The 18,343-nt window shown below is 43.4% G+C and overlaps 1 protein-coding gene and 2 long non-coding RNA genes across 8 annotated transcripts; 1 reads left to right on the top strand and 2 right to left on the bottom strand.

Annotated features, from left to right (window-relative positions):
* Positions 1 to 426: 426 nt before the first annotated feature.
* LOC115177237 (meiotic recombination protein REC8 homolog) lies at positions 427 to 6,914 on the top strand. 6 transcript variants are annotated; one of them, XM_029737839.1, is made up of 19 exons: positions 427 to 491; positions 618 to 656; positions 1,055 to 1,121; positions 1,536 to 1,604; positions 1,809 to 1,951; positions 2,503 to 2,578; positions 2,704 to 2,824; positions 3,035 to 3,110; positions 3,257 to 3,324; positions 3,411 to 3,498; positions 3,575 to 3,740; positions 4,054 to 4,381; positions 4,512 to 4,578; positions 4,651 to 4,856; positions 5,062 to 5,110; positions 5,252 to 5,333; positions 5,439 to 5,549; positions 6,473 to 6,579; positions 6,735 to 6,914. In XM_029737839.1, exons 5-19 carry the CDS (start codon positions 1,819 to 1,821, stop codon positions 6,836 to 6,838), a joined length of 1,782 nt encoding a protein of 593 aa, XP_029593699.1. In that variant the 5' UTR covers positions 427 to 491; positions 618 to 656; positions 1,055 to 1,121; positions 1,536 to 1,604; positions 1,809 to 1,818; the 3' UTR covers positions 6,839 to 6,914. The 6 variants fall into 6 exon arrangements, with proteins under 6 accessions (XP_029593699.1, XP_029593698.1, XP_029593696.1 ...); XM_029737838.1 differs by lacking the exon at positions 427 to 491 and having other exon boundaries at positions 502 to 656; XM_029737836.1 differs by lacking the exons at positions 427 to 491; positions 1,055 to 1,121 and having other exon boundaries at positions 502 to 656; positions 3,035 to 3,092.
* Positions 6,915 to 12,641: 5,727 nt separating this feature from the next.
* LOC115177105 (uncharacterized) lies at positions 12,642 to 13,552 on the bottom strand. Its single transcript, XR_003872349.1, has 3 exons — positions 13,393 to 13,552; positions 13,168 to 13,214; positions 12,642 to 12,935 (listed from the first exon to the last, which is right to left on the bottom strand). It is a non-coding gene; the product is annotated as an uncharacterized LOC115177105 (long non-coding RNA).
* Positions 13,553 to 16,317: 2,765 nt separating this feature from the next.
* LOC115176553 (uncharacterized) lies at positions 16,318 to 17,773 on the bottom strand. Its single transcript, XR_003872241.1, has 2 exons — positions 16,582 to 17,773; positions 16,318 to 16,497 (listed from the first exon to the last, which is right to left on the bottom strand). It is a non-coding gene; the product is annotated as an uncharacterized LOC115176553 (long non-coding RNA).
* Between the last annotated feature and the right edge of the window lie 570 nt (positions 17,774 to 18,343).

The following is an 18,343-nucleotide window of genomic DNA, read 5'->3' as shown; positions in this document are numbered from 1 at the left end:
GTTGCTGCTTACCATCGTTGAATGAGATAATGCTCAAAAAAAGATTTTCAGTTATTTAAAGATCAAGAACATTTTCCTTAATGAGTCGGGTTTGATAAATGTGGTTTAACTTAAACGTTCATATTAAACTTCAACGTTCATAATATTCACATTCATTGAAAATATGATGAGTAAAATGTGATTGCACTATGCCCATCACTTCAGTAGGTCAACAGGTGTCCGACGAGTCTATTGGTTAAGAGCCAGACGATGGTAAACCTTGTCTGTAAAAGGGCGTATTCGTTTTGCGTAGCCCGGTGCTCTGGGTGAGTGGATATTTCACTTTAGGACCAATGGAATTGTCTAAAATATGCTAATCCGCTAACCCAGGGTACCGGGCCATGCAAAACGAACTCGCCCAATTTCTGTCAGTTCTTTGCGGCGGTTCTCATTGGCAGTTGTGATAGTGTATTTGCATCAGATACATTATTTTCCTACATCCACTTGGTCAGGTCAGTCAGTACGAGAAATGCTATTTTAGAGCTAGGCCTAACTGTTTACATTCTATATTTCAATTAAAAGTTAGATTTATTTAGCTCGTCAATTTGTAAGGAAGCAGTCATGTTTTTCTCCCCAAGCGTTTTGAATCGTCACACAGGGTGCTTCTCCACAATATGGTGAGTAGGCCAAGTTGCTATAAGATTGCGGTTGATATTTGATATGTCGGCTAGAACCGTTTCATTTGGATGAAGGGGCAATTTCAATGAAGTATGGTGATAATAGATCATTCGATTCTCATTATGTTTTTGTAACTTTTTTATAATCCTACACGAGCTCCAGGGCATAGCCTATTTAGACTATTACCTGTTTATCATGCCTACCTAGCCTAGTGGATGATCAGTAGCTAAATCAGCCTAGACTACTTCATCAAAGATGAATGTAGTAGGCCTACCTTGCAATGATTAAGACACAATTATAACTCTATTATAATAATGCAACACTATTCTAATATTAGTTAGGCCTATCCTATTTATCTGAAATGGTTTTCTGATATTTCTAATTGTGTTAAATCTAGCTGCTAGTGTCTGGGGTCATGTAAAGGAGAACAGGTGCAACGACCAGACATAACAATGATAGACCAGGTAAACACATAGGAAACATAAAGAAAACATTTGTGCGCTTCTCATTGTCAACAGATACACATCAATGAATGCCGCTCCAGAATTAAACTGAGACGCACGAAATGAAAAACGTTTAAACGTCTCGGAAATTATTAGAGAAGCTTGAAAGAGAAGTTTGATTTCCACGCCGAGGAGCCTCGCAGTCCGCTAGCGCTCGCTCTGCAACTTTTGTCCAATCAGGGCGCTTCAGAGGTTTTCGGTCGTCATTACTGTCCAATCATAGCACAGGGCTCAGAAAGAAATGACACGCTTCCAGTGTTTTTTCCGTATCAGTGCAGTGAAACAGAGTAGAAGCAAGGCAGGCCAGCTATCTGATTGCTGATATCCATTTGTCTGTAATGATAGGAATGTCCATCTGTTCTGTGGTGATTTTAGGTTGGCTGCCACCAAAGGGATAAAGATCCCACGAAAAGATTTCCTGAAAGTCAATGTCCAACGAACATGGTAAGAGAGGGTTTGCTTTTGCCTGTTTGTCATTGAAAAACGTTTGCTTTCTTGTAAAGCTATCATTAGTGTTCTACAATTGAAAACGTATATAAATATAGGCTACGGCTACATTTAGTTTTAAATCATTCCTTTCTGAGCCCTGTGCTATAGCAGTCTACACTGATGCCATCATGCCATATCCCATTTGTTGTGCACCTACAGTAATGACATCATGGACTATGTGCTGGTGCGAGTCCCACCCCCTCTGCCAGGATTGCCCCGCCCACGTTTCTCCCTCTACCTCTCCTCCCAGCTCCAATATGGTGTCATCATCGTCTACCACCGCCAGTGTGGGATGCTTCTGGGTAAGAGGGAGGGGAAGGGGAAGGAGAGGGGGAGTGAGTAGGAAAAGAGAAGTTTGCAGAGGGATTATGCATGTAGGGGATAATAGAAGGTGTGGAAATGACAGTAGTGTGACAGTAGAGTTATGACCTCTGACCTGTAGTGTAACACGAGAGTTATGACCTCTGACCTGTAGTGTGATACGAGAGTTATGACCTCTGACCTGTAGTGTGACACGAGAGTTATGACCTCTGACCTGTAGTGTGACACGAGAGTTATGACCTCTGACCTGTAGGGTGACAGGAGAGTTATGACCTCTGACCTGTAGGGTGACAGGAGAGTTATGACCTCTGACCTGTAGTGTGACAGGAGAGTTATGACCTCTGACCTGTAGGGTGACAGGAGAGTTATGACCTCTGACCTGTAGTGTGACAGGAGAGTTATGACCTCTGACCTGTAGTGTGACACGAGAGTTATGACCTCTGACCTGTAGGCTGAAAGTAGAGTTATGACCTCTGACCTGTAGTGTGACAGGAGAGTTATGACCTCTGACCTATAGAATGTGTGTTTCCAGAGGAGATCCAGCACATTCTGGACAGACTAGCCAAGACCAGAACCGCCCAAAAGATTGATGTGGATGAGTCTGATAGGTGGGTACAACAAACCCAGTTTCTCAAGTCTCATGTTCTTCCTGGTGGAGGGAGAGGCGTCTGGCGAGTGCACTGACACAAATGGCTGCCATGAATTAGGATCTCTCTCTCCCTCTCTCACTCAGACACGCTCTTTCTCTCCCTGACGTGTTGTCTCTCCTGGAGGAAAGTGAGTGGGCCGCAAACCCCTTCTTTGGAGAAATACATTCTGGGTACGCCATGCCCAGCCCCAACACGCTAATACAGGTACACCAGACAGTGTCTCAAATGACTGTGTGTGTGTGTGTGTGTGTGTGTGTGTGTGTGTGTGTGTGTGTGTGTGTGTGTGTGTGTGTGTGTGTGTGTGTGTGTGTGTGTGTGTGTGTGTGTGTGTGTGTGTGTGTGTGTGTGTGTGTGTGTGTTCTATTGACACATCTTGTCTTTCTCTAATCTCTTGTTCCTCTTCTTGTCTGTCAGCTGGGTGGAGAGTTTAGGAGAGAAGCCACTCCTGAGCGCCCCCTGCTTCTGAGTCCAGGTAGTCCCCCTCAGGACGGTGAGAGAGGAGGAGGGGGAGGAGGGGGGAGTTTACTACATTAAGGGGAAAGGGAGTGGAGAAAAGGAAGTGTGGTCATGAGTTAAATGGTAATCCATTGTGTTTCCTTTATTGTTGTTTATGGTCTTATCCCTCGTTAATCCCAGGTATCACAGCGTCTCCAGACTCCATCACTCTGATAGAGACTGAACCCGTCACCATCCCCTCAGCAGAGGTACGCCTGTCAATCAGAACAGCTGTCAATCAGACTAACTTTCCAATTAAACCATCTCTCTCTATTCCTAACTCTCCCACTGGCAGTTTGAAGGGGCGGAGCTCGCTGAGGTTACACATCAAAACATGGGGATGATTGACTTGCTAATGGACCAATTAGATCACTTCCCAGAGGGTGAGTGACAGGTAAATGATCCTCTGTCCCTGCCCCCTGTACACAGGGCAGAGGTAAACATGAGTATGTGTTTCAGGAGAGATGGAGACAGAGCGAGAGAGGGAGAGAGAAGAGAGGGAGAGAGAAGGAGAATCTGTGGGAGAAGGGGACTTGGAGAGAGAGGGAGAAAGTGAACAAGAAGTGGAAAGAGAAAGAGCAGAAGAGATAGAGAGGAGGAGAGATCTCATTGGATCCCTTATTGGGTAGGTTAATGTATACTGACACACACACACACACACACACTCACTCACACACACACACACACACACACACACACACACACACACACACACACACACACACACTCACACACACACACACACACACACACACACACACACACTCACACACACTCACACACTCACACACACACACACACACTCACACTCACACACACACACACACACACACACACTCACACACACACTCACACACACACACACACACACACACACACACACACACACACACACACACACACACAGTAACTTTGGTTCCCGCTGTCTCCTCTATCAGACTGCCGTCTACCACCCTATCCAGCGAGGACCCCACGGTGCTGCCTGGCGAGGAGACAGAGCTGCCCATGGAGATGACTGCCGCACTGGCAGAGGAGAGGACCCCAGTGTCTGTCCCTCTGCCCCCTTCCACACCCGGTGAACCAGAGGAGCGAGGGATGGCTGGAGAGAGGGAGAGATGGAGAGATAGCCCCACCCTACAGGATGTTATTCCCCCAGTGAAGCAACCTCGTAGGAGGCAGCTGCTCTTCATCGACCAGGAAACACAGATTACCCAGGAGGCACTGCAGCAACAGATAGACAACACGCTCATACAGACCAGGCCCCTGGTACACAGACACACATACACACACACACACATTTGAACTATACACGCAAAACTGTAATAATGAACAAAGTATTCATAAACAAGTCAATCAGTTAGTGAAGGTGTGAGTAAGTAAGATGTGTGTGATCCAGGTTGTAATCAGTGGTCCCTCTAAGAGAACACTGTCTCCAGCTGATCTCCTTGGTAACCCATGCACCAGTGAGTATCAACACTCCTACTCTCTCTTTCTCACTGTTTAACAGCCTTCAATCAACCCTGAGATAATGTTAGGTCTCCATTCCTCCTCAGCCCTCCCTCCAGAGCTGCTGTTGCCATGGAAACAAGTGGCGGTCGTCACAGCGCTCACTGGCTCGGCCCTGCTGGTAGGGAGGACAGAGACAGACTCGGAGTCAGAGAGAGAGAGGGATAGAGAGAGAGTGATGGAGGCAGAGGAGGAGGGAGACAGAGAGCAGGAGGGAGAGCTCAGCTCAAAAGAGGTGAGACGGGATCAAACAGTTTTTTAGGGGACTACACGTGTGCACCTAATAACTGGACAATGATGGTATCAACAATTATCCCTGTGTGTGTGTGTGTGTGTGTGTGTGTGTGTGTGTGTGTGTGTGTGTGTGTGTGTGTGTGTGTGTGTGTGTGTGTGTGTGTGTGTGTGTGTGTGTGTGTGTGTGTGTGTGTGTGTGTGTGTAGGTACCTAGAGAGTTCGCAGAGTCAGGCCTGTCCCAGCAGGATGTTTCCAGTAAGATATTACAATAGTGTAGTATAATTCCATAGATCATTCGTATAAGGCTGGGGGACATAGGGACCTGTGCTTGGTCATCTTGCAGACAGTACACCCTCTCCATCTCACGATAGATGTTAACTCTGTGTGTTCCTCCAGCTCGGTCTCCGCTGTCCCTGGAGGTCTCTGATAGAGACCTGTCCCGGGAGGACTCCCCCCTGGACACACCCGAGAGCAGAGGGTGAGAAAAGAGGGAGGAGAAGAGGGGAGGAAGAGAGTTGTATATTGTGTACAACTGGTAGTTACATAGTTGACACCTGATAATGTCATATTGTGTTGTGTTCAGGTCTCCTGTCCCCAGGTCTGTGTCCAAACTGAAGGACATTCCAGAGGAGGGACTGCTGGAGAGAGACGCAGAGGACATCCCCCTGGCTGATTTATTAGCAGAGCTACTGGGGTAATAATCTAGCTATTACATCATCAAATTATAGTTATTTTGTCTTCTGTTTTTATTTCTTCTGTTTCTATTTCTTCTTCTGTTTTATTTCTTCTTCTGTTTCTATTTCTTCTTCTGTTTTTATTTCTTCTTCTGTTTTTATTTCTTCTTCTGTTTTTATTTCTTCTTCTGTTTTTATTTCTTCTTCTGTTTCTATTTCTTCTTCTGTTTTTATTTCTTCTTCTGTTTTTATTTCTTCTTCTGTTTCTATTTCTTCTTCTGTTTTATTTCTTCTTCTGTTTCTATTTCTTCTTCTGTTTTTATTTCTTCTTCTGTTTCTATTTCTTCTTCTGTTTTTATTTCTTCTTCTGTTTCTATTTCTTCTTCTGTTTTTATTTCTTCTTCTGTTTTTATTTCTTCTTCTGTTTCTATTTCTTCTTCTGTTTTTATTTCTTCTTCTGTTTTTATTTCTTCTTCTGTTTCTATTTCTTCTTCTGTTTTTATTTCTTCTTCTGTTTTTATTTCTTCTTCTGTTTCTATTTCTTCTTCTGTTTTATTTCTTCTTCTGTTTCTATTTCTTCTTCTGTTTTTATTTCTTCTTCTGTTTCTATTTCTTCTTCTGTTTTATTTCTTCTTCTGTTTCTATTTCTTCTTCTGTTTTTATTTCTTCTTCTGTTTTTATTTCTTCTTCTGTTTCTATTTCTTCTTCTGTTTTTATTTCTTCTTCTGTTTCAATTTCTTCTTCTGTTTTTATTTCTTCTTCTGTTTCTATTTCTTCTTCTGTTTTTATTTCTTCTTCTGTTTCTATTTCTTCTTATGTTTTATTTCTTCTTCTGTTTCTATTTCTTCTTCTGTTTTTATTTCTTCTTCTGTTTCTATTTCTTCTTCTGTTTTATTTCTTCTTCTAAAGAACTCACTCTGCCTCTTTCTGTGTGTTTCTCTAGCGCAGTGACAGAGCCTCTTGAGGATCATGAAGGGGTGCTGTTCCACTCTCTGCTGCCCCCACTGGCCCAACGCAGTAGTGTCACTCACTCATTCTGGACCCTACTGGGTAAGACAATGCAGGTGTGTGTGTGTGTGTGTGTGTGTGTGTGTGTGTGTGTGTGTGTGTGTGTGTGTGTGTGTGTGTGTGTGTGTGTGTGTGTGTGTGTGTGTGTGTGTGTGTGTGTGTAACAGTCAGGTGTGTGTGTGTGTGGGTCTCTACAGAGATGGTAACTGCCAGGAGACTCTGTGTGCAGCAGGATGAACCTTATGGTGACATCATCATTTCACCTGGACCCAACTATGAGGAGGGGAATGAGAGTGTGTAAAACACACACACACACACACACACACACACACACACACACACACACACACACACACACACACACACACACACACACACACACACACACACACACACACACACACACACACACACACACACACACACACACACACACACACACACACACGAGATACTGTTTATTCAAAGATGACTTTCAAATAGATCTCACACACAGATAGTTTGAGTCTGGTAACTAAAAGAGACAACAGTTGAACTGTTCCTCTTTGCTAATTGTATTTTAGGTGCTTCATTTTTGTGTGTTATTTAGCAGACAGTCTTATCCAGAGCAGCAAGTGTACTTGTCCCCAGTGGGAATCAAACCCACAACCATGGTGTTGCAAATGCCATGCTCTACCAACTGAGCTCACAGAACATTTTGTAAAGGTTAAAGTTTTTAAAGTTTTAAAGCAGGTTTTGCTTTGTTGTTTTTTATATCAGTAGTCTCTTATTATATTATGTGACTAAAGACAGAATTTTATATTCAATATCACATTTCTCTTTTAAGCATTTGAAATGACTTTTCCACCATTTGTATTTCTGCAGTATTTTAGTGTAATCGTAGCCTGTGCTGACATGTAAAGGGCTCCGTGTGTTTCAGTCGTGGTGGTTTTTACTTGTAACAGGTGTTTGTTTCTGTGAATAAACATGTCAAACTAGTTCTCTGTGCTGTTTGTATCTGACAGACCCAAGTCAAAATCTAACGGGAGTTAAAAGTAGAGTTGTATGTACAATGAAATGTACTTATGATTAACCACAATTGGAAGAAAAACATTTAATTGAATGAGTAATAGCTCATATAGACTATAGCACACGAGTTTTCACAAATAATCTCTTGTTGGACATTAACTCTACACATTTCATGCACTGTAAATGTTGGTAAGATGCTGTATTAATACGGACAGGGGACACCAGTGTTAGCTTCAGGAAGTTATTTAGTCAGATAAAACCAGATACAGTGTACAGAACATCACTGGTACTGCATTACACCATTCTACACCTTTTAGTGATGGCAGAGGAAGAGACAACACACTTTAGAAATATGGTACAAATCTTAATCAATATATTTAGTGTTAGCCTCAGGAGTGTCTTTACTAAGATAAGTACTGTAGTACAGCATGCTACAAACACCATAAAACCTGTACTTGTCTATTGTGTACATCTGTGTAAATCACTCATAATTAATGGCTATAAAATCACAGCATGCTACAATCAAATATAATACTTTTATAGATTATTATTATTAGATTATTTCCACTGTTACAAATGTATGGATACAAAACTTCCCCACAGATTCAGGTGTAATTTTCTTTCATTCACATGACAGGACATAGTCCTCAGAGTAACGTAATGAATACAATAATAAAGAATGGAAAAGTGTTCTATATCCTTCAGGCTCTGACAGGTCTGTGGGCCTGAGGTCGCTGTAGCAGGGCTGTAGCAGGGCATCTCTGACAAACTGGAGCGGTATCAGCCTAGTGAGGACAGAGGGAGCACGTCTCTGTGCCAGCGGGGACAAGAGAAGGATGGACAGAGGGATTATATAGCTGTTAGATTCTGCATGCACACTTTTGAGCTGAGAGTTAAGAGAAAACTGAACTGTGATATATTGGATAACAATGTTGGATAACTTTTTTGGGAGCTGTGAGAAAAGCCATCTTTCTTATACCTGCCATATGATGCATCACTAGTATCACATGATTTCTGAATGTAATCAGATGAATTGAGGAGATGACATGAATTGGTGTTGCAATGTTTTTAAAACATTTAAAATGTTCCCAGATCCCTTGAGGACTGCTGTGTTTTTCCAGGTTACAGGACACTAGTATGGAGTCCACAGCAACCCAGAGCCCTGGGTAGAGGGGCTCAGTGAATCTGTTATTTAAAGTCCACGGCAACCCAGAGCCCTGGGTAGAGGAGCTCAGTGAATCTGTTATTTAAAGTCCACGGCAACCCAGAGCCCTGGGTAGAGGGGCTCAGTGAATCTGTTATTTAAAGTCCACGGCAACCCAGAGCCCTGGGTAGAGGGGCTCAGTGAATCTGTTATTTAAAGTCCACGGCAACCCAGAGCCCTGGGTAGAGCTCTCAGTGAATCTGTTATTTAAAGTCCACGGCAACCCAGAGCCCTGGGTAGAGGGGCTCAGTGAATCTGTTATTTAAAGTCCACGGCAACCCAGAGCCCTGGGTAGAGGGGCTCAGTGAATCTGTTATTTAAAGTCCACGACAACCCAGAGCCCTGGGTAGAGGGGCTCAGTGAATCTGTTATTTAAAGTCCACGGCAACCCAGAGCCCTGGGTAGAGGGGCTCAGTGAATCTTATTTAAAGTCCACAGCAACCCAGCGCCCTGGGTAGAGGGGCTCAGTGAATCTGTTATTTAAAGTCCACGACAACCCAGAGCCCTGGGTAGAGGGGCTCAGTGAATCTGTTATTTAAAGTCCACGGCAACCCAGAGCCCTGGGTAGAGGGGCTCAGTGAATCTGTTATTTAAAGTCCACGGCAACCCAGAGCCCTGGGTAGAGGGGCTCAGTGAATCTGTTATTTAAAGTCCACGACAACCCAGAGCCCTGGGTAGAGGGGCTCAGTGAATCTGTTATTTAAAGTCCACGGCAACCCTGAGCCCTGGGTAGAGGGGCTCAGTGAATCTGTTATTTAAAGTCCACGGCAACCCAGAACCCTGGGTAGAGGGGCTCAGTGAATCTGTTATTTAAAGTCCACGGCAACCCAGAGCCCTGGGTAGAGGGGCTCAGTGAATCTGTTATTTAAAGTCCACGACAACCCAGAGCCCTGGGTAGAGGAGCTCAGTGAATCTGTTATTTAAAGTCCACAGGTGGGTAAATATACCAGAGGACACTCCAAACAGCCTACCTGACCGCTCCCCTTTCCCGGGATAAAACCACTCCCCTTTCCCGGGATAAATAACTGTGAGAAACCAGTAAATTATAATAAATTATTTATATGAACAGCATTGCGTGAAATGGAACTGTTAAATTATATGCAATGTCTATCGGTCTTCTCTACAGCGTCTGTATGATGAATCAACACTCAAGTTGGGGACAGACATCCTATCTCAGAATGGAGCGCTGTTCACAATGCATGTAGAACTATCATTTCATCATGGTAACGTTTTGTCTTGTGACAGGTAGGCCTACATTGACTGCAGCATAGCCTATGCTACAGTAATATAAAGACCGAATGCCCGTCTAATTTACCCATCTACATCTGGTTTTCAGGGGTCACCTTGTTTATTCATTGGAAAGATTATACTTTTTTTTATTGCAGCTGCAGAGTTTTAAAACAGCCAATCACTCAAATATCATTTCATTGTATCAGTGCACGTGCGAGCACTCTCTCGCAGTCTTGTTCTCTCTCTCAACTCCATTCAAATTGCATCCAAAATAGATCATCTTGTTCTAGATTGATATATAGCCATATATATATAGATGTCCTAGCCTACCTCTTTCAGGTAATACATTCAATGCAGTAATAGCCTTATATTTAGCTAATTAATAATGGGTTATGCATAGTAAGAGTCTAATTTACAGTACAGCCCATGTCTCTTGCGCAATACGCCCACACCTGTGCTCTGCTGGCCTCCTTAAAAAACGTTCCTTAGCTCTTCCAATCCCATGCTGGAAAAACTAGACTAGAATACCTTGCTGGGCATTATAGCAGCCAATAGAACTCACGGGTAGTTTGACAGGAGAGCAAATGGGCGCGATAGCGGTAGGCTATATCAGTTATTTATTCAGTCATTACCATTTCATCTTCGTGAAGAGAAGTGAAAGCATTCTGCATCTAATTCTAGTCCTATATTATTCAAGGATGTCATTAGAATGATGAAGATGAGGACAACAACAAGTATTTCATTGAACTGTTGAAAGCGAGGAAGGAATGAAGCAACAATAAAGAGGAAGTAGGCTAATAACATTAGGGGAAATATTATGAAAGGTATATATGCGTCAGCCTACTAATTATACAAATAGGCCCTATTATATTTCAACATTTATGCTGCACACGAATCACATGTTCTCTTCTGCTTTATCGTGGTTTGAACAATATGCGTAATTCCAGTCCATATAATACAGTAAAATAATACAGTTCACACTAGTTTCATTTATTTACCTAAGAGAGCATATAGCTAGCTACGTCTATGGGCTTTTATGTGTCGTGCGTAATGTGCAGTAGCCTATATCATACACGTATTGGATAACAGCAACACTAATCTGGATATGGTTGCTCCTCTGTCTACACAAAACCTGTGGCCAGCGTTGAAATCTGTCTGGGTGATCAGGATACGGGTTCTCCTCTGTCCACACAAAACCTGTGGACAGCGTTGAAATCTGTCTGGGTGATCAGGATACGGGTTCTCCTCTGTCTACACAAAACCTGTGGCCAGCGTTGAAATCTGTCTGGGGGATCAGGATACGGGTTCTCCTCTGTCTACACAATACCTGTGGCCAGCGTTGAAATCTGTCTGGGGGATCAGGATACGGGTTCTCCTCTGTCTACACAATACCTGTGGCCAGCGTTGAAATCTGTCTGGGGGATCAGGATACGGGTTCTCCTCTGTCTACACAATACCTGTGGCCAGCGTTGAAATCTGTCTGGGGGATCAGGATACGGGTTCTCCTCTGTCTACACAAAACCTGTGGCCAGCGTTGAAATCTGTCTGGGGGATCAGGATACGGGTTCTCCTCTGTCTACACAATACCTGTGGCCAGCGTTGAAATCTGTCTGGGGGATCAGGATACGGGTTCTCCTCTGTCCACACAAAACCTGTGGCCAGCGTTGAAATCTGTCTGGGGGATCAGGATACGGGTTCTCCTCTGTCTACACAAAACCTGTGGCCAGCGTTGAAATCTGTCTGGGTGATCAGGATACGGGTTCTCCTCTGTCCACACAAAACCTGTGGCCAGCGTTGAAATCTGTCTGGGGGATCAGGATACGGGTTCTCCTCTGTCCACACAAAACCTGTGGCCAGCGTTGAAATCTGTCTGGGGGAATCAGGATACGGGTTCTCCTCTGTCCACACAAAACCTGTGGCCAGCGTTGAAATCTGTCTGGGGGATCAGGATACGGGTTCTCCTCTGTCTACACAATACCTGTGGCCAGCGTTGAAATCTGTCTGGGGGATCAGGATACGGGTTCTCCTCTGTTTACACAAAACCTGTGGCCAGCGTTGAAATCTGTCTGGGGGATCAGGATACGGGTTCTCCTCTGTTTACACAAAACCTGTGGCCAGCGTTGAAATCTGTCTGGGTGATCAGGATACGGGTTCTCCTCTGTCTACACAAAACCTGTGGCCAGCGTTGTAATCTGTCTGGGGGATCAGGATACGGGTTCTCCTCTGTCTACACAAAACCTGTGGCCAGCGTTGAAATCTGTCTGGGGGATCAGGATACGGGTTCTCCTCTGTCTACACAAAACCTGTGGCCAGCGTTGAAATCTGTCTGGGGGATCAGGATACGGGTTCTCCTCTGTCCACACAAAACCTGTGGCCAGCGTTGAAATCTGTCTGGGTGATCAGGATGCGGGTTCTCCTCTGTCTACACAAAACCTGTGGCCAGCGTTGAAATCTGTCTGGGTGATCAGGATACGGGTTCTCCTCTGTCCACACAAAACCTGTGGCCAGCGTTGAAATCTGTCTGGGGGATCAGGATACGGGTTCTCCTCTGTTTACACAAAACCTGTGGCCAGCGTTGAAATCTGTCTGGGTGATCAGGATACGGGTTCTCCTCTGTCTACACAAAACCTGTGGCCAGCGTTGAAATCTGTCTGGGGGATCAGGATACGGGTTCTCCTCTGTCTACACAAAACCTGTGGCCAGCGTTGAAATCTGTCTGGGTGATCAGGATACGGGTTCTCCTCTGTCTACACAAAACCTGTGGACAGCGTTGAAATCTGTCTGGGTGATCAGGATACGGGTTCTCCTCTGTCTACACAAAACTTGTGGCCAGCGTTGAAATCTGTCTGGGTGATCAGGATACGGGTTCTCCTCTGTCTCCTGTCTCGGTTCTGTTCCCCTCAGACGGAGAGGCGTCTGTGGGCTGTGTTTGGGTCCAGTGTCAGCTCATAGGCATCTAATGGGGGAGACAGACAGACTAATTACATTACCAATAATTGTATGTTTTTGTGTAATTTTGACAAATATGTTTGATTGATAGTGATTATGAGATCCAATTTACTATTTATTAATGAAATGACTGACAAGGGAGTTCACAGAATACCTCCTAAATGTGATCTCTCTTAACTCACTGTGTGTGTGTTTTTGTGATGGTCAGGTCTATAGAACAAACATAATTACACACTTACATTTCTTCAGGCCAGATTTTAACCAGTGCTCTGCATTATTGTTCACACTGTAAGAGAAAGAGATTCACAGTGACACAAACAGCATGTGTTTGAAGTTCAGTGTGGAAAATACACACCTTAACAGGAGGGCTATGCTGTTCTAGAACTGTCAGGAGAAATCAATGATTTGTACACGTACCTTATTTAACTAAAATACCAATTTTACATCCACACATTGTATTCTACCTGAGTTTTACATTACAGTCTGGATGCTCCAGTGCAGCAGAGAGAATCGTCACTCCTGAGTCTCCTATGTGACTGTAGTCCAGATTCAGCTCTCAGGTGTGAGGGGTTTGACCTCGGAGCCGAGGTCAAGGAAGCAGAGCCTTCCTCTGTGATTCCACATAATAACAAACTGCAGGAAGAGAACATTCAATGAAGTATTTGGCCTCACCTAGTGGCATAGTTGCACCCCATGTCAAATATGATCACCGGTATTCAGTTGACAAATTATTTCACAAAGGTATTAAGCCATTATGACAATTAATTCACATGCAAACATAGAATGTTTATAAAAAAATGTGTTATGTCACATAATACTTTACACTCCAATTGTACCCACGTAAGAACTTCCAGTTTACATTGTGGACTCCTCAGTCCAGCAGAGAGCAGCTTCTCTCCTGAATCCTGCAGATCATTATCATTCAGGTTCAGTGTTCTCAGTTGAGAGGAGCTGAGAGAAGAGGCCAGTGCTTCACAGCATTTTTCTGTCAGGTTGCAACCCATCAGTTTGAATAAGAAATGAAGACAAACACATGGCTTTCATTTTAGTTTTTACAGTATCAAACCATTAGGGCTCCTGAGTGGTGAGGCGGTTTAAGAGGCGTCACTACAGTCCCTGGTTCAAATCCAGACTGAATCACATCCTGCTGGGATTGGGAGTCCCATAGGGTGGTGCACAATTGGTCCGGGTTTGCCGTCATTGTAAATAAAATGAGCTACACAAGCTTCTGATTACAAACAATATGCAATTACAGTAATATAGAGTCTACATAGGTGTGTCAGTGTCACAAACTACAGTAATTGTGTCTCTGTTTCGATCTCCAAGAAAATGTATGACAAAAATAATGCTGACGACTTAAAACTGATAGGTGGAAAGAAATCAACCATGGAGTAATGAAACTGGTAAATACCTTACTTCAACAGATCATTCATATCAAAATCAAATTTTATTGGTCACATACACATGGTTAGCAGATGTTATTATGAGTGTAGCGAAATGCTTGTGCTTCTAGTTCTGACCATGCAGTAATATCTAACAAGTAATCTAACAATTTCACAACAACTACCTTTTACACACAAGTGGAAAGGAATGAATAAGAATATGTACATATAAATATATGGGTGAGCGACGGCCAAACGGCATAGGCAAGATGCAGTAGATGGTATAGAGTACAGTATATACATATGAGATGAGTAATGTAGCATATGTAAACATTATATAAAGTGGCATTATTTAAAGTGACTAGTGATACATTCGAAACTAGTATGGAGATGTATAACAATGTGAGATTGCTTCTCTTACAGTACATAAATTATTTTTTATAAATACATTTGAGGTTTCACAGTACTGACAGCACTACTCTGGAGGCTTTGACCACTGGCAGCAGACCCTCCTCTGAACCAGAGTATTTTCTCAGGTCGAAAATATCCAGCATCTCTTCTGAGGTCAGCAACACAAAGACCAGAGCTGACCACTCTGCAGGTGAACGTTTGGCCTTGGAGAGAATTCCCGATCCCAGGTGCCTTTGGATCTCCACTAGAGAATGGTCATTCTGCTCATTCAGACAGTGGAACAGACTGATGCACTTCTCTGGAAAGGGATTCTCCTTGGTGTATTCTACTGTTTTCTTATGGCTCTGTGAGCTGCTTCTTGTCTGTGTTGGTAGACCTCTTAACAGTCTGATTGGACTCCAGAGAGAGGCTGAGAAGGAAGCTGAGGAAGAGGTCCAGGTGTCCATTCTCACTCTTCAAAGCCTTATCTACTGCACTCTTATGGAGGATGGTTGCAGAGAATTCATTGGACGTCAGATGGTCATTGGGCGTGATTTCCTGCTCTGCCATCAGATTTACATTGTTGTTGTTGAACATGAGAAAGACATACAGAGCAGTCAGAAACTCCTGGATGCTCAGAGGCACAAAGCAGTACACCTTTCTCTGGTACAGCCCACACTCCTCTCTGAAGATCTGTGCACACATTCTGAAGTACACTGACGCTTCTCCAACATCGATGCCCTACTCTCTCAGGTCTTCCTCTTAGAAGATCAGGTTGCCCTTTTCCAACTGTTGAAAGGCTAGCTTCCCCAATCCCAGAATTATCTTTTGATTTAATGGTGATTCCATCTCTTGTTCTGTAGCATACTTCAGATTCATCTGTGTGGTCTGAAACATCAGGAAGTGTGTGCACATTTGAGTCAGTGTTTTGGGCATCTTCCCACTCTCTGCTTCAACTAAAAGATTCTTCAGAACAGAGGATGAAATCCAACAGCATACTGGAATGTGGCACATGAAGTAGAGGGTTCTTGATGACTTCATGTGTGTGAGGATTCTTCTGGCCTTGTTTGGATCAGTCATTCTCCAGATGAAGTACTCATCCTTCTGTGAGTCATTAACCCCTCGCACCTCTGTTACCTGGTCAACACACTCTGGAGGAATGCGATTGGCTGGTGCAGGTTGGGAGGTAATCCAGATGCGAGCAAAGGGAAGCAGATTTCCCTGGATGAGGTTTGTAAGACAGCACATCCACTGAGGTTGGCTTTGTGACATCACACCAGGTCTTGCTCTCAAAATCTAGAGGAAGACGGCATTCATCCAAACCATCAAGGACAATTCATCCAAACCATCAAGGACAAACACAACATTGCACTTCTTGAGGTCTGAGATTCCAGATTTTTGATCTCAGTAAAAAAAGTGATGAACTTCCATCTAACTCTTTTCCTCCATCAAATTCAGCTCCTGAAAAGGGAGTAAAAAATGAGCTGGACATCCTGGTTTGCCTTTTCTTCCACCCAGGCAAGAATAAACTCCTGCACAGACACTGTTTTTCCAATGCCAGTGATTCCCTTTGTTAGCATAGTTCAGATATCCTTGTCTTGTTCAGGTATCCTTGTCCTCTTCAGGACATGAATTGTGATCTTCAGAGCCCCCTTGCTGGCTTTGCTCTCCTGCTCCTGATCTTCAGCATCCATCACTTCCTCATCCTCCCCCTGACCCTGGGTAATCTGGACACAGAATTATTCTATACTTCTTCAGATGAGACTTTAGATATGAGAGGGACTTGTCTTCAAACAACTGAGGAAGATAAAGTTCAAATCAGAGGAGAGCATTTGAATTGTTGTTGAATTTCAATAAATAATATGTGACTATAAAACCCACCTTGGCTATGGATGCCTGGTCTGTTTGATGACTGTTAGTCTCAGACTCTGATCCCTCCTGTTGGAATGTACAGACAAAACACAAGGTTACAGACACTACAGGTAACTATACACACACCTCTTTATATCACTCACAAAGGTGAACACAATCGTTTCTATACTCACAACAGTACCCTTTGCTATGGACACCATTAACATAAGACTATGTTGTCATTTGAGTCTTTGTAATAAAACAATGTATAGCTTCAAACTATGTTAACAGCAATCATGTTGATCTCATCATCTGTTAGTCCCATCCATAGCTCCATCTGCAAATTTGAGAAGAGTGGTTACATTTCTGAAACAGCCAACACCCCCACCACCTGGTTTGCTGTAAACATGAGTGAATGGGCAGTTGGTTTTAAAGATAACCCCATATAGACACACCACAAAAGTTTCCTGTTTACACTCTGTATCCTATTATTCATTAGATTAGACTAAAGAGGGCATCTCTACTTCTAAAGTTCCTTTCACAAAGTCATACAGTAAAGCTTGTCCAAAATACCTTAATACAACCTGAGCCACTCACCTCTGTTCAGCAGGAAAGACTCCCTCACTGAAGTTTAATGGAATTACTATTGACTGGTTACTCTTCATGGACACACAGCTGGGAACAGGTGAGTCTGCTCTCTCCTGCTGGTCCCTGTTAAAATAATTACAGCTTACTAAATACCAGAGTTTACATTCTGTATTTGTATCCATGTTCTTTTGCAATGACGACTATCATTCTCCGTGTTATAAGGTGAACATACGGCATACACTTTTATATTGTGCCATTTACCTCACTTATCATTGCCATTCCATACTGAGATTAAACAAAGGAAATGGGACATTAAAAGGTCCACTGTGATATTTACAACAATTCTTGATCATTTAACTTAATGAAATATATCCACTGATTCTAGAAGAACATCATGTTTTAACACCTCATGAGTTTAGTTCAACTGTTTAGACCGTGTTGTTACAGCATTCAACAATGCATTTAATGTAAAAAAAAAGAATGGAAACCGAAACCTGTGATTACTTTGGAATCATTGAACCAAAACCGAACCAACATCAAAAAGCACTAATCGCTAAACAACCAGTAGAGGAAGGCCTTCATGAGAAAAAACTGAGTTAATAATTCTGGCATGGCGGCCAGGGCAATAGAGGTTGTAAGCTTACCATTTAGAAGAGATGCCATCGAGTCAATCGCATCCAAACTCCCTCACAAAGGAAGCTCAATCACCTCAAGAAACTCCACAGTGTCCACAGTCTTCCTAGCTGCTCTGTATTCATAACAGTGGACATTTCTTGTGCTTAGTGTTTGTTTGGTCTTCCATAAAATCATGCTTTTCAAATGCTCTTTACAAAAGGCATGCTTCCTCAGTCCTTTAGTGATGTCACTGGCATGTTTCCATATTGAGTAGCCAGTTTGAGTGAAAGCCCTGTCCGAATTAGCATTTAAGTCAATCTCTAGTCTAGCATTCAAACCACTGTCTGTGATTGAACCAGGCGCTAACTACAAAAGGCCTGCTTTTCCCCACTGAATATGCGGCTCGGGTAAGTGTCAAGACAAACAGGTGCTTGTTGTGGTGGTACCCTCGTGCTGCAGGTGCTAGGCCCAGGCTCTTTTTGATCAGCAGGTGGTATGGGGGATGGGCGGGTATTGCTGCTTGGCTCCTCGTGGTCTGGCTAGCAGAATGCTTGGTGAGCTCGGCATCGCTCTAGGTTTGGTGGTCCTC

Source organism: Salmo trutta, chromosome 37 (genome assembly GCF_901001165.1).
Source record: "Salmo trutta chromosome 37, fSalTru1.1, whole genome shotgun sequence".
Taxonomy (NCBI): domain Eukaryota; kingdom Metazoa; phylum Chordata; class Actinopteri; order Salmoniformes; family Salmonidae; genus Salmo; species Salmo trutta.
Note: the sequence above shows the minus strand (reverse complement) of the source record. Positions and strands in the feature narration are given on the sequence as shown.

Coding starts and splice junctions, on each gene's coding strand:
- LOC115177237 (XM_029737833.1), top strand. CDS start 601: ATGTTTTTCTCCCCAAGCGTTTTGAATCGTCACACAGGGTGCTTCTCC. Junction 3,325..3,410: donor TCACCATCCCCTCAGCAGAG/GTACGCCTGTCA, acceptor TCCCACTGGCAG/TTTGAAGGGGCGGAGCTCGC. Junction 5,550..6,472: donor TTATTAGCAGAGCTACTGGG/GTAATAATCTAG, acceptor GTGTTTCTCTAG/CGCAGTGACAGAGCCTCTTG.